Source organism: Balaenoptera physalus (assembly GCF_965194825.1).
Source record: "Balaenoptera physalus genome assembly, chromosome: 19".
Taxonomy (NCBI): domain Eukaryota; kingdom Metazoa; phylum Chordata; class Mammalia; order Artiodactyla; family Balaenopteridae; genus Balaenoptera; species Balaenoptera physalus.
Genome location: NC_138900.1, coordinates 12,343,646 through 12,359,292, shown reverse-complemented (window position 1 = coordinate 12,359,292; position 15,647 = coordinate 12,343,646). Strand labels below are relative to the sequence as shown.

Below are 15,647 nucleotides of genomic sequence, written 5' to 3'. Positions count from 1 at the left end.
TGGGCCTTAAAAATGGGACTCGGGGGCTTCCCTGGTGGCGCAGTGGTTGAGAGTCTGCCTGCCAATGCAGGGGACACGGGTTTGAGCCCTGGTCTGGGAGGATCCCACATGCCGCGGAGCGACTGGGCACGTGGGCCACAGCTGCTGAGCCTGCGCGTCTGGAGCCTGTGCTCCGCAACAAGAGAGGCCAAGATGGTGAGAGGCCCGCGCACCGCGATGAGGAGTGGCCCCCGCTTGCCGCAACTGGAGAGAGCCCTCGCACAGAAACGAAGACCCAACACAGCTAAAAAACAAATAAATAAATAAATTTATTAAAAAAAAATGGGACTCGGCAGCCTTTCCCTAGGAGAGCGTGGGCAGTTCTTCCTGTTGGAATACCGTCCTTCCCTCCGACTGCACTCATAGTCCGCCTGAGGTTCCCTTTTCTTCTGCCTCTAACTTGCTACCTCCTTAGAACAGGGAATGATGCGTAGAGAACCTGTCCGCCTCTTCTTTAAAGCAGGGTCAGGGAAGGGAAGCGTCGAGTAGATGGTGAGGTTAGACCTCAGGGTAAACGACAGAGGTGAGATCTCAAGACTAGTATTGTGATGTGTTGGCAATTTCAGTTTGGAGTTCCAGGCTACATCTTAGTGTGAAAATTCAATATGAAGTCTTGCGGGTAGAATTACTCATTCATTCCTTCTACAAATATTTACTGAGTCCCTACCACGTGGCAGGCACTGTTCCGGGTAGTGAGGTTGCCATGGGACCAAGACTCTTTCTCAGGGGGTCGACATTCCAGGCAGGGAGAGGATGGATAAGAAACACATGAATAAGCAAGATAATTTCAGACAGTGTTTGATAAGAGGCAAATAAAAACAGGCAATATAATAGGGAGTGACGGGGGCACAGGGCCATCAGCAAAGACCTCTGTGAAGTGGTGACATTTAAGTGGAGGTGAAGGATAACAAGGAAACAGCCATTCAAAGATCTGGGGGAAAAGTGTTTAGGCAGAGAGGTACAGCCAGTGCAAAGGCCCAGAGGGGGGACCAGCTTGCAGGGAGAGAGGTGGGAGACTGGGTCAGAGAGGTGAGCAAGAAACTGTGCTTTATTCCATTTGCCGGGACATCCCACGATCTGACTTACATTTTCTAAAGATCATTTCTGCCGGGTGGAGAACAGACCTTAGAGAGCAAGGGGGGAAGCACGGAGCCAGCAAAGAGGCTACTGCAATCGTCCAGACAAGAGATGAATGGGGACAGCAGCAGGGACCGGGCAATGGAAGTGCTAAGTGCTCAGATTATGAGTCTGTTTTGAAGACAGAGCCAATAGCTCGAGAAACTAAAAGGATAGCGATGCCATTTTTGGAGAGGGGGAAACTGGGAAAGTAGCAGGTATGGAAGGGTAGGTGTGGTAGGCTGAATAGTTCCCCCGCCCCCCAAATGTCCACATCCTGATTCCTGGAACCCGTGAATATGTTACGTTGTATGGTAAAGGGAAGATGTGATTAAGAATCTTGAGATGGGGAGATTATCCTGGATAATCCCGACGGGCCCAATGTAATCACAAGAGTTCTATTTTTTTTCTTTATAAATGTATTTTTATGTATTTATTTATTTTTGGCTGCGTTGGGTCTTCGTTGCTGCACGCGGGCTTTCTCTAGTTGCAGCGAGCAGGGGCTACTCTTCGTTGCGGTGCACGACGAGCTTCTCATTGCGGTTGTTTCTCTTTGTTGCGAAGCACGGGCTCTAGGCGCGCGGGCTTCAGTAGTTGTGGCTCACGGGCTTTGTTGCTCCGCGGCATGTGGGATCTTCCCAGACCAAGGCTCGAATCAATGTCCCCTGCATTGGCAGGCGGATTCTTAACCACTGCGCCACCAGGGAAGTCCCAAGAGTTCTATTTTACTTTTTATTTTTTATTTTTATTTTTTGGCCATGCTGCGCAGCATGTGGGAATCTTAGTTCCCCGACCAGGGATCGAACCTGTGCCCCCTGAGGTGGAAGTGCAGAGTCTTAACCAGTGGACTGCCAGGGAAGTCCCACAAGAGTCTTATTTATTTATTTATTTTAAAATATTTATTTATTTATTTGTCTGTGCCAGGTCTTAGTTGCAGCATTCAGGAACTTTAGTTGTGGCATGCAAACTCTTAGTTGCCTCATGTGGGATTTTAGTTCCCCGACCTGGGATCGAACCCTGGGCCCCCTGCGCTGGGAGTGCAGCGTCTTAGCCACTGAACTTCCAGGGAAGTCCCAGAGTCCTATTTAGATGGAGGCAGGAAAGTCAGTAAGTAGAGGATGTGATGACAGGTGCAAGAGGTTGGAATGATGCAGGGAAGGGCGTATGAGCCAATGAATGCAGGTGGCTTCTGGAAACTGGGAAAGGCTAGGAAATGGATTCTCCCCTACAGCCTCCAGAAGGAACCCAGACCTGTGGACCCACTTTAGACTTCTGACCTCTAGAACCGTAAGATAATAAGTCTGTGTTGTTTTAAGCCACTAAGTTTGTGGTCACTTGTTACAACAGCAATAGGAAACTAATACAGTGGAGTAGATCCCAGCTGAGAGTTCTGTTGTGACCACATTCACCTTGAGATGCCTGAGACATCCAGCTGGAGATGCTGAGTAGTGGTCTAGAGGTCAGGACTGGAGTCAGAGACTTGGGAGCCATTGACGTATAGGTGAAATTTTAACACCCCTGCAAGAGGGGTTCTAGCTGAGGGAGGCCTGCAGTGCCTCCCCACCTTCTGCATGACGGGGCCCAAGCTGCTAGTGATAATGTCTCTGGGCAAGTCTAGGGTCGGCAGAACTGGCTGCTCAGCTGTGGGCCAACAACCTGGACACCGAGGCACCCTGGCCAAGGGATCGTTTTCTCGGAAGCCACTCCTGGCTCCTCAGGCACATTGTCTGGGAAGCCCTGGGAGGGCCCGAGTGGAGAAGACAGGCAAGGACCAAGCCAGGGGAAGCCAGAGATCAAGTGGAGAAGAGGGCTGCAGGGGAGGCTGGGGAGGAGGAGTGGGTGGGACCCAGGAGGGGGCGGGACGAGGTGAGGCCGGGCATCCACACACTGGTGAGGGGTCAGGCCTGAGAAGAGGCAGGGAGAAGTGGAGTTTGACCTCCGCCAGAGGGGCTGAGGTTGGATCCTTGTGAGCAGAGTTGAGGTTAGACTTTGATTAAAACAAAACAAAAACAAAAACACACGAAGCTGCAGATTCTCAGTGGAGAATGGACTTTGGGTTGCCCGAGGGGGTGGGGCTGGCCCTCTCCTACCCCCACTGCCCTTTACTCCCTCCCCCCACCCAGCCCCCGGCTCCCCAGGGGACTGGGTCACTCTGGACCTTGCTACTTCCTGCTCCTGGCTGCCACTGCTCAGAGACTATGGAGCTGTGGAAGCAGCTGAGGCAGGCTGGACTGGTGCCCCCAGGGCTGGGCCCACCCCCGCGGGCCCTGAGGGTGGTGCCCCCAGTGAAGAGGGTGGGTCAGACCCTCATGTTCCCAGGGGCTGACACTGGAGGTGCCAGGGAGAGTCTCCTGTGGATCTGGAAGGAGCTGGTGAGTGAGGGGTTTGGAGGGGTAAGAGATGGGGTGGTGGGGGGAGTGGATAAATGAATAGGAATGAATGTAAATAAAAAGGGCCAGAGATTGAAAGTCAGAGACAGGAATAGAGAAATAGAGGCAGAGGCAGACACACCCAGAGAACGATGGACACAGACAGAGACACAGAAAGACGCAAAGAATGAGAGACAGGACCAGAGAGAGGCGGAGACAGAGAGACCCAGAAAGAGACGAGAGATGGAAAGCAGAGATTGAGAGCCTCAACAAGGACAGACTCATTAAATCTGAAAGACAGAGAGGTGGAGACAGTCCAAGGCAGGGGCAGAGAAATAGAGACAGACAGAAAGACAGGGATATGGAAGGACAGAGACAGAGAGCCAGCCAAGTAGAGACAGAGAGATGGAGACAGATCACAAGAGAGGGAAACCTAATAAGAGAGACAAAGAGAATAAGACTCAAGACACAGAGAAAGGACGAGAGAGATGGAGACAGCGAGGGACAATGAAATGGAGAGACCAAGACAAAGGGAGACAGGGCAGAGATCAGAGACAGAAGCAGGATGGCAGAGTCCAGGGACACAGTGAGGAGCCCACCTGCGGTGCTGTGGGCCAGGACTGTTAAAGAGAAAGTAACTTATGACACCTGTTAAAGATGGCAAGGCTCTAGGTATGAAGACTGCTGTGATGGGGATTTTGCAGTAGAGGAGAGAGATTGGGCTCAGCTCTGACTACAACATGGTCAACGGGGAATTTACAGCCAAGGAGCAGGAGAGGGGTCGGCGGGTAGAAAATTCCTAAGAGGAAACATCAGGGGTATAGGGGGGATTCTGGCTCAACCTATCTAGCAGGATTCTTGCTGAAGGCAGGTCAGGGTGAGCCGCCATCACCTGGGGGAGGGTGGAGGGTGAGGAGCCCAGATCAAATAAGGAGGATGGGGGATTCTTGCTAAAGCTGGATTTTACAAAGAAGTGCTGATGGGCCTAGGAAACGGTTCAGGATCCTGAGTAAAGTTTGGTCAGGCAAAGAATCTTTTCTGGGACTTGAGCTGAGACCTGCTCCCACCCAGGTTTCACGGCAGAGGCGCACTAACCCCTTGCCCTCTGGGGTGGGATGCCCATGACTCCCCCTTCCCACCCGCAGGTGAACCTCCGCCTAGTGGATGTCCAGCTGCTGGGCCAGCTATGCAGCCTGGGGTTGGAGATGGGGGCACTTCAGGAGGAACTGATCACCTTCCTGGAGGAGGAGGAGGACAGAGAGCTGGAAGGGAAGCAGGAGGGGGCCTGTGGTCCAGCCCCAGGTCACCGCCTCCCTGACTTTGAAATGACTATCTGAGGCCCTGCTGCTGTGCTTTCGGACACATGAATGGTATGCAAATTTATGCCAAGAAGATGGGGAGATTTGCCGGTCAAATCAACCTGCAAACGTCAATTTGGCATTGGCACGTGCTCCTTGAGCAAGTGCTTTCTCTGAAAATGTCGGAGATTAGATTGAGGGGTGGGTCCCTGAGCTGCGGGCGTGTTTGCAGGTGATGTGGGAGGTTTGCAGAGAAACTCTAGGTGTATTTGCAGATGTGCTGTAGGTGTGTTGCAGGGGAGGCCTGGGTCTTTGCAAATATGATGGAGATGCGTGCAGATGGCTATTGAGTGCTTGAAAAGTGGCTAGGTCTCACTGAGGTGTGCTGTACGTGTAAAATACACGCTGAATCTCCAAGCTGGGTGTGATAAAAAGAATAGACAACATGTCAATAATCATAAAAATTAATTACATTTTGAAATGATAATATTCTGGGTATGTTGGGATAAATAAAAATATGACTAAAGCTAATTTCACCTGTTTATTTGTAAACTCTTTTACTGTGGTAAAATACATATAACATAAAAGTTACCATTTTAACCATTTTTAAGTGTACAATTCAGTAGTGTGAAATATATTCACGTTGTTGTGTGAATGTGTTTTCATCTTGCAAAACGGAAACTGTACCCCCTTAAACGACAAGTCCCCATTCCCCCTCCCCCAGCCCCTGGCAACCACCCTTCTACTTTGTGTCTCTATGAATTTGCCTACTCTAGGGACCTCATGTAAGTGGGGTCACACAGTATTTGTCTTTTCATAACTGGCTTATGTCACTTAGCATAATGTCCTCAGGGTTCACCCATGTTGCAGTGTGTATCAGAATTTCCTTCCTTTTTGAGCCTGAATAATATTCCATACATGTGGTATGCACAACCACATTTTATTTGTCGATGGGCACTTGGGTTGTTTCTACCTTTTTTGGCTGTGGTGAAATACATTTCTCTGAACAAGGGTGTACAAATATCCGTCCAAGTCTCTGCTTTCAATTCTTTTGGGTATGTACCCAGAAGTGGAATTCCTGGATTGTATGGTAAGTGTCTGTGTAATTATTTGAGGAACTGCCATACTGTTGGCTGTGCCATTTGTCATTCCCACCAACAGTGCACAAGAGTTCCAACTTTCCACCTCCTTGCCAACACGTTATTTTCTTTTTTTTTTTTTTCTTTTTCCTTTTTTCATGATAGCCATCGTAACGTCTGTGAGGTGGTACCTCATTGTGGTTTTGATTTGCATTTCCCTAATAATTAATGATGTTGAGCATCTTTTCCTGTGCTTATTCATCTATTTCTTTTTACATTTTAAAATATGACTGCTAGAAAGCTTAAAATTACATAAGTAGCTCCCACTGTATTTCTCTTGCACTGCACTATTTCAGACGTTTGAAAAAGGAATGTGGGTGTGAACAGATGAGCGGCAAGGTTTCAGCAATATTCCCAGATGCGTTGCAACTGTGTTACAGCGCCACCTTCAGGAGACAGGCAGATATCTGCAGATGGCAGCCGACGAGAAGCAGGGCTGCAAATATAACTGCTGCCCAGGTCCACATTTGTAGAAAAGATGCCCAAGACAGCAGGTGGAGGGCTCCAGCCTGAGGAGAGACAGCTCTTCTGGGAAGACAGTTGGACATTCTTCATAAAACCATTACTCCCAGTGAGGAAAAATACACGCTTGCATTTCTGCGATTCTTCAAAACAATTTTCTGCTTGGGAGTGAGGATATTCCCAGAGAAGTGAGATGCTGGCAGGTGCTGAATTCCTATCCATGGGGATTTCCGTCTTCAAAAAAACCTGCTTCTACTCTAGAGCCCGCGAGCCACAACTACTGAAGCCCGCGCGCCTAGAGCCGGTGCTCCGCAACAAGAGAAGCCACTGCAGTGAGAAGCCCGCGCACTGCAACGAAGACCCAATGTAGACAAAAATAAATAAAATAAAATTTAAAAATACCCTTCTTCTTTTTGTGCACTGGAGTCACCCAAGACTCGAGGGGTTTGGGGGTTTGGGCTCCATCCTCAAACTGGTCCTCCTTTGCCTACCTTAGCCAGGTCTGCAGCTGCTGGGAGTTCCCCTGTAGGGGGTGGTGCTGGGGAGAATGCTGGAAGTCAGACCCCAGTACCCAGGGAAGGGGAAAGATACCCCAAGAGCATGCAAATGAGCAGAGCCCCCTCTCTGACACTGGGCACTCTAGAAAGAGGCTGGGGGGCAGTCCGGGTCTCTTGGCAGCTACATCGAGTCCGTGGGGGTCACCAGGGCTGGGGAGGTGGGGTTCCATGGCCACAGGGTCTGAGTCATGTTTCACAAATGCCAAGGTACTCTGCCTCTTGGGGGGAAAGAGACTGGGAGGGAGGGAGGCACAGACGGGAGACTGGAGGGGGCGACTTGGGAGGGAATGCTTACTATTCAAGAACAGCATGGTGGGTGGCCACTGATGTCTGGGTGGGAGTTGCTCTGGGCCATGTCCTGGGCCATAGAGGTGACATCTATGGGGGAGTCACCTCAGTCAAACACTCAGGGAAGTTTGGGTGAATGTGGTCAGCTCCCCCTCCCCAGTACTGTCCTTCTCAGTGCCAACTTCCTGAGCTACATCCAGCAATGATCAAGTCAGTACCAAGTTTGCCCTCTGGAGCTCCCAGCCCAGCAAGGGGGGGGACCCCTTAACACACAGAGATAGCTAAGATGATCAGGGCAGGGATGGGGGAGCACGGACTCCCCCATCTGCCAACATCTCAGTTCTCTGGGAATATCCTCACTCTCAAATAGAAAGTGTTCTGAAGAAGAATTGCAAAAATGTAAGCGTGCATTTTCCCTCACCAGGGAGCATGGAGCAGGATGGGAGAGGACTCAGATAAGGCAAGAGGCCCAGCCTGAAACATCAGGGAAGTGTTCTTAGAAAAGAACCTAAGGAATAAGTAAATATGAGCCAAGCAAAGAAAGAGAATGGGAAAAGAATAACAAGTAGGAAAATTGCACATGCAAAAGTCCTAGAAGGTCTAGTGATCTAGCATCTTGCTACTCAAAGTGCAGTCCATGGACCAGCAGAATGAGCATTGCTGCAGCTATCTACTGCTGCATAACAAACAACCCCAAAACTCAGTTATTTTAAGCAATGACAGCATGTATTTTGCACATGAATCTGCAGTCTGCGGGGATAACTCATCTCTGCTCCACGGTGAGCTACTGCTCTTCAGGTGGAATCCTCTGAAGGCACATTCACTCACACGTCTGGTAGTTGATGCTGGCTATTAGCTGGGGCCTCTGTTCCTCTGCAGGTCATCTCTCCACATGGGTGAGATTGGCTTTCACACAGCATGGTGGGTGGGTTCCAAAGGCAAATATCATGAAGAGAGAGCCAGGCGGAAGCCATATTGCCTTGTAAAACTTAGCTTCAGATGCCAGGCAGTCACCCTCACCATATTCCACCTGTTATGGCAATCGCAAAGGTTCAGGGGAAGGGGAAATGGTTCCCACCTCTTTATGGGGAGTGCAAGGTTCTGGAAGCATGTGGGCCAGGGAAACCAAGCAGGACCCTGTGGGGCCCTCCCAGGTACGAAAGCCCCTCTGTGTCTCCTGTTTCTTGTTTGCAGAAAGAGGCTTTAGTCTCCTAGACCTTCCCTGAGTTCCAAAGAGCAGATTCAGATAGTTACTAGGAATTAGGGAAGTGAGAGAATATAGAAACAAAGGAAAAACCGTCAATCAAGAAAAGTAATGATGGCTTAAACAATGGTTCAGCAATAAAGCAGAGTGCTAGTTCCTCCTCAGGCGATATATGTAGCGGTCTGATGCACACCTTTGAGTTGTTCTGCAGAAATTAAGACCCCGACTCAGGTGGAGGATGGTGACTAAATGCTGACCACAAGCATGTAGACCCCAGACTGGTTGGAACCAGAAGGTTGATGATTAAGATTCCTGAAACATCACCCTGTTACTTCACCACCAACCAAACAGAAGAAAGTCATGTATCCTGAAGCCCTAACCTCAAAAGTTGCCTTTAAAAACCCTTCCTAATACTTACCTGGCAGGGGAGATACCATGATCATGAAGGTGGTTTTCCCAGGGTGAGGCTTATCCATTGCACTCTGGATGTGCTGACCCCTGTGATTTCCCCAAATGTGGGAAACTGACTGCATAATCTGTGGTAGTGGAGGACTGTGTTTCTGCTTTCCCCTGACAAACCTGGTTTAAGAGTAGCATTTGAGGGCATTCCTTAGCAGTCCGGTGGTTGGAACTCCGCACTTTCACTGTTGAAGGCTTGGGTTTGATCCCTGGTCAGGGAAATAAGATCCCACAAGCCATGCAGCATGGCCAAAAAACAAAACCAAAAACACCCTTCCTGAAAACCATCAGGGAATTTGGGTCTTTTGAGCACAAGCTGCCCATTGTCCTTGCTTGGTGCCTGCAAATAAATGCTATACTTTCCTTTACCACAACTTGGTGCCAGAAGATTGACTTTGCTGCGCAATGGGCAAGCAAAATCAAGTTCAGTTCAGTAACAACAGGAAATATTGCTGTGGTCATTTTCAGAAAACACAAACTGCCACAGAATCACCGGGAAGCTTGGTAGATGTGTTGATTGTCAGGTTCCACACTAGATCTACCGAATCAGAATCTACATTTTGTAAGATTCTCAGGTGCTTCCTTTGCATATTTGATGCAAGAAGTACTGTTCTAAATCACAAATATGGCACTGTTTTGAGCAGGAGGGGACATAGTTTTGAAAGCTCCCTCTAGCTGCTGGGTGGAGGGTGGGTTAGAGGAGTTTCAAGTGGTGGTTAGATACAAGTAGCCAAAGAAAAAAATAGATAAATTGGAATTCATCAAAACTGAATACTTTTGTGCATCAAAATATATGATCAAAAGTGAAAAGACCAATTACCAGTACAGTAAGTCCCCTCCATACGAACCTTCAAGTTGTGAACTTTCAAAGATGTGAACGTGAGTTCGCATGTCCAGTCACGTAAGTTAGTTCATGTGTCTGGTGTACACTGTCACGTGCATGAATCCTCTACAAGTGGTTGTGCTTTTGTGTACTTTACTGTACAGTACCGTATGGAGTACAGTAGCACAGTATCTTTATTTCAAGCCCAGGATGTCTGGAAGTAAGCATAAAAGCAGCGGTGATGTAGCTGGTACAGTACTACCCAGACATCACTGGATCGTTTTTTTCAAGAAGGTAGATAGAACTGAATCCAGCAAGGAACCAGAACCTGTGCCATCAACGTCAGGTGTGAATGAAATTGCAGCTTGCCCTCCATCTCCTATTGCTGATGATCCTTCAGCTTTACCATCTCCCACCTCCTCTCCCTCCTCCAGTCAGTAACTCTTCTTGCCTGTTAACTCCATGCCAGCCCCTGTATGCCAGCTGTTGTACTGTACTACTGTACTTTTCAAGGTACTGTACTGTAAGATTAAACGTTTTCTTTATTTTTCGTGTTTGTTTTTTATGTATTATTTGTGTGAAAAGTATTATAAACCTATCACTGCACAGTACTATATAGCTGATTGTGTTAGTTGGGTACCGGGGCTAACTTTGCTGGACTTACGAACAAATTGGACTTACGAATGCACTCTTGGAATGGAACTCGTTCATATGTAGGGGACTTGCTGTACTGAAATGAAATCATTTATTTATTTATTTATTATTATTTTTGGCCACGCCGTGCAGCTTGCAGGATCTTAGTTCCCTGAACAGGGATAGAACCTGGGCCCTCAGCAGTGAAGTGTGGAGTCCTAACCATTGGACTGCCAGGAATTCCCTGAATCAGTAATTTAAAAACTCCCAACAAACAAAAGTCTAGGACCAGATGGCTTCACAGGTGAATTCTACCAAACATTTAGAGAAGAATTAATGCCTATCCTTCTGAAACTATTCCAAAAAATTGCAGAGGAAGGAATGCTTCTGAACTCATTCCATGAGGCCAGCATCACACTGATACCAAAACCAGAAAGAGACATCACAAAAAAAGAAAATTACAGGCCAATATCACTGATGAACACAGATGCAAAAATCCTCAACAAAATAGTAGCAAACAGAATCCAGCAATACACGAAAAGGATCATACACCATGATCAAGTGGGATTTATCCCAGGGATGCAAGGATTTTTCAATATCTGCAAATCCATCAATAAGAATAAAAACCATAGGATCATCTCAATAGGTGCAGAAAAAGCTTTTGATAAAATTCCTCAACGTAATAAAGGCTGTAGATGACAACACCCACAGCTAACATCATACTCAATGGTGAAAAGCTGAAAGCATTCCCTCTAAGATCAGAAACAAGACAAGGATGCCCACTCTTGCCAGCTTTATTCAATATAGTTTTGGAAGTCCTAGCCCCAGCAATCAGAGAAGAAAAAGAAATAAAAGGAATCCAGATTGGAAAGGAAGAATTAAAACTGTCACTGTTTGCTGATGATATGATATTATACATAGAAAGATGTATGCCACCAGAAAAACTGCTAGAGCTCATCAATGAATTCGGTAAGGTTGCAGGATACAAAATTAATGTACAGAAATCTGTTGCACTTCTATACACTAACAATGAATTATCAGAAAGAGAAATTAAGGAAACAATTTCATTTACCATTGCATCAAAAGGAATAAAATACCTAGGAATAAATCTAACTAAAGGTAAAATACTTGTACTCTGAAAACTATAAGATATTGATGAAAGAAACTGAAGATTACACAAACAGATGGAAAGATATACTGTGTTCATGGATTGGAAGAATTAATATTGTTAAAATGGCCTTACTACCCAAGGCAATCTACAGATTCAGTGCAATCCCTATCAAAACACCAATGGCATTTTTCACAGAACTAGAACAAATAATTTTAAAATTTGTATGGAGACACAAAAATCCCCATATAGCCAAAACTGTCTTGAGAATGAAAAATGGAGCTGGAGGTATCATGCTTCCTGACTTCAGACTATACTACAAAGCTTCAGTAATCAAAACAGCATGGTAGGGACTTCCAAGGTGGCACAGTGGTTAAGAATCCGCCTGCCAATGCAGGGGACACGGTTTCAAGCCCTGGTCCAGGAAGATCCCACATGCCACGGAGCAACTAAGCCTGTGCGCCACAACTACTGAGGCTGCGCTCTAGAGCCCATGACCCACAACTACTGAGCCCGCGAGCTGCAACTACTGAAGCCCATATGCTTAGAGCCCATGCTCCGCAACAAGAGAAGCCACCTCAGTGAGAAGCCCGTGCACCGCAACGAAGAGTAGTCCCTGCTCACCACAACTAGAGAAGGCCCGCGCGCAGCAACAAAGACCAAACACAACCAAAAATAAATAAATGAATTTTAAAAAACCAAAAAACCAAAAAAAAACATCATGGTACGGTTCTCTCTTTCCAGACCTGGCTAAGGAGGAGGCTCCATTATGGGAGCTGAGATCCGCCACAACAAGGACTGAAAGTTTTGGCACAAGGAGCCCAAGAGCCAGGACATCCACCTAAGGCTGTTGGTCAAGCTGTACACGTTTCTGGCCAGACGAACCCACTCCACCTTCAATCAACTTGTGCTGAAGAGGATGTTCACGAGTCGCAGCAATCAGCCACCTCTATCTCTTTCCCAGATGATCTGGAAGATGAAGTTTCCTGGCCAAGAAGGCAAAACAGCTGTGGTTGTAGGGTCTATAACCGATGATGCGCCCGAACTGAAGGTGTGTGCTCTGCAAGTGAGTAGCACCCTCAAGGCCGGGGGCAAGATCCTCACCTTCGACCAGCTTGCCCTGGACTCTCACAAGGGTTGCGACACTGTTCTCCTCCCTGGTCCTCGAAAGGGCTGAGAGGTGTACAGGCAATTCTGCAAGGCCCCAGGAACCCCACATAGCCACACCAAACACTATGTATGCTCCAAGGGCCAGAAGTTTGAGCGGGTCAGAGTTGATGGGTCAGCCGTGGCTACAAAAACTAATTCCAGATCCTGCCTTGTTATTAAAAAGATTTTGGATGCTGAAGAAAAAAAACACAGTATGGTATTGGCACAAAAACAGACACATAGATCAATATGACAGAATCGAGAGCCCAGAAATAAACCCACGCATATATAGTTAATCAATGTATGACGGGGACTTCCCTGGTGGTCCAGTGGGTAAGACTCTGTGCTCCCAATGCAAGGGGCCCTGGTTCGATCCCTGGTCGGCGAACTAGATCCCGCATGCATGCCACAACTAAGAAGTCTGCGTGCCGCAACTAAAAAAAAAAAAAAGATCCCACATGCTGCAAGGAAGATCTCACGTGCTGCAACTAAGACCTGGTGCAGCCAAAATAAATAAATAATTAATTTTAAAAATTAATATACAAAGGGGAAGAATATACAAGAATATACAAAGGGGAAAAGACAGTCTCTTCAGTAAATGGGAAAACTGGACAACACATGTAAAAGAATAAAATTAGGACATTTTCTAACACTATACACAAAAGTAAACTCAAAATGGATTAAAGACCTAAGTGTAAGATCTGAAGTCAAAAACACCTAGAAGAAAACACAGGCAGAACACTTTTTGATATAAATCACAGCAATAATATTTGTTTTGGATTTGTCTCCTAAGGCAAAGGCAAGGATGAATGGATAAGCCACATGTCATGTATCCATACAATTGTACATTATTCAGCCATAAAAAGGAATGAAGGACTGATACACACCACATTATGGATGAACCTTGAAAACATTATGCTACACTAAGGAAGCCAGATAAAAGGCCACATATGGTATGATTTCATTTATACGAAATGTCCCAAAGAGGCAAATCCACAGAGAAAGCAGCTTAGTTGTTGCCAGGGGTGGAGAGGAGGGGAGAATGAGGAATGTTGCTTAATGGGTACAAGGTTTTATTTTGAGGTGATGAAAATGTTCTGGAGTTAGCTACAGTGATGGTTATCCCACATGAATATACTATAACCACTGAATTCTACACTTTAAAAGGGTGAATTTTATCTTATTTATTTTTTTATAATTTTTTTTTTTTTGACCATGCCATGCACGTGGGATCTTATTTCTCCGACCAGGGATCCAACCTGCAACCCCTGCATTAGAAGAGCGAAATCTTAACCACTGGACCACCAGGGAAGTCTAAAAGGGTGAATTTTATGATGTGTGAATTATATTTCGAAAAGCTACAGTGTTGGTCAGTAGAGGACCCTGGTGGGCTAGGATGGGGCTGGACCAGGCAGGGCTGTGGGGAGGGGAGGAGAGCCTGGGGGAGGGAGGCTCAGGGGACCGATGGGCAGGGCTGGTGGGGGGAGGGGTGTTAGCCTCGGGCCTGGGGGACTGGGACACAGAAGAGGGTGATTCTGGGGGGAGATCACATCTGTGGTTCTGTTGCATCTTGAATGCGTGCATGGGAGGCGTGCAAAGGCCCATCTCGTGTGTGCGCACACGTGGACATGTTAATGCCACTGCCTCTTGGCCTTTATGGCCAGGCTAACCCCTCCCCCAGGCTGTATCCCTTCTCAGAGTCCCCTCCCCCCACCTTCCTTCCACTCACCCCTCTCTCTGCCCCTCAGTCTTCCTCTAGCTCTGTGCTGTCCAATATGGCAGCCAGTCGCTACGTGTGACTTCTGAGCACTTGAAATGTGGCTGGTGTGAACTGAGAGGTGCTGTTAAGTGTCAAATACCTGCCAGACTTCGAAGGCTTAGTATGAAACAAAGATTTGAAAGTACTCGCTATTTTTGTTGTGGATTACATGTCAAAATGAGTGTGTTTTAGATACATTGGGTTAGGTAAGCTATACTATTGAAATTATTTTCACCTCTTTTTCAATATGGCTATTAAAAAATGAAAAATTACGTACCTGGCTTGTACTGTATTTCTAGTGGACGCACACCTGCTGTGGCACCCTGTGTCCACCAGATGGCGCCAAATACAGGCTGCCGCAGTTTCACTAGAAACGGGAGAAACTGGGCGGAGCGGGCGTGGGACCCACCTGGGAAGCTCTTTGAAGTAGGACATTATTAAGGACATTGAAATATGCTCTTCCCATGAAATATGCTCTTCCCACACAGGAGGCCACTGTGGGGGGCGAACCCCCAAGATCTGATGAACAGGAGATGGGCAGTAGGGTAGGCTGAATGATTACCCACCAAGACATCACCGTTGTAATCCCTGGAACCTGTGAATGTTACCTTATAAAGACGGGACTTTGCTGATGTGATTCCATTAGAGATATTGATGGGAAGATTATGGTGGATTATCCAGGTGAGCCCTAAATGAAATCACAGGTGTCCTTGTAAGAGAGAGACACAGGCAGATGTGACCTCAGAAGTGAGAAGATGAAGTGAATACAGAAGCAACAGGCTGTGTGAGGATGGGGCCACCAGCCACGGATTGGGGTGTAAGATCGGACACTATCAAACTCCTAGAGGAAAGCATAGGCAGAACACTCTGACAGAATTCGAAGCAAGAATTTTTTTGATCTGTCTTCAAAGGCAAAGGCAACTAAAGCAAAAAAACCCACAAAAAACAAATGGGACCTAATTAAACTTAAGAGCTTTTGCAAAGTAAAGGAAACCACCGACTAAAGAAAGACAACCTACTGAATGGGAGAAAATAGTTGCAAATACTGTATGATATCGCTTATACGTGGAATCTAGCAAAATATGACCAACAAGTGTATATAACAAAGAAGAAGCAGACTCACAGATACATTGAAGAAACTAGTGGTTACTGGTGGGAGGGCAACAATTTAGGGGAGAAGGAGTGGGAAGTACAAACTATTGGGAGTAAGACAGGCTCAAGGTTGTATTGTATAACACAGGGAA

At 47.0% G+C, this 15,647-nt stretch overlaps 1 protein-coding gene and 1 pseudogene across 4 annotated transcripts; both read left to right on the top strand.

Moving 5' to 3' along the window:
* The first annotated feature begins 3,072 nt into the window (after positions 1 to 3,072).
* On the top strand, positions 3,073 to 6,449 carry ERICH4 (glutamate rich 4). 3 transcript variants are annotated; one of them, XM_082438867.1, is made up of 3 exons: positions 3,073 to 3,527; positions 4,670 to 4,894; positions 6,258 to 6,449. In XM_082438867.1, the coding sequence occupies exons 1-2, from the start codon at positions 3,201 to 3,203 to the stop codon at positions 4,859 to 4,861; spliced, it is 519 nt and encodes a 172-aa protein (XP_082294993.1). In that variant the 5' UTR covers positions 3,073 to 3,200; the 3' UTR covers positions 4,862 to 4,894; positions 6,258 to 6,449. The 3 variants fall into 3 exon arrangements, with proteins under 3 accessions (XP_082294993.1, XP_082294994.1, XP_082294992.1); XM_082438866.1 differs by having other exon boundaries at positions 3,077 to 3,527; positions 6,342 to 6,429; XM_082438868.1 differs by lacking the exon at positions 6,258 to 6,449 and having other exon boundaries at positions 3,074 to 3,527; positions 4,670 to 5,358.
* Positions 6,443 to 14,862, top strand: LOC309649162 (large ribosomal subunit protein eL18 pseudogene; annotated as a pseudogene). The gene has a single exon. The product of its transcript is annotated as a large ribosomal subunit protein eL18 pseudogene (transcript).
* Positions 14,863 to 15,647: the final 785 nt, after the last annotated feature.

Excerpts from the sequence above, each read along its gene's own strand:
- ERICH4 (XM_082438867.1), top strand. The coding sequence starts at position 3,201 with ATGGACTTTGGGTTGCCCGAGGGGGTGGGGCTGGCCCTCTCCTACCCC. Across the intron at positions 3,528-4,669 it reads TGTGGATCTGGAAGGAGCTG|GTGAACCTCCGCCTAGTGGA; the intron begins GTGAGTGAGGGG and ends TCCCACCCGCAG.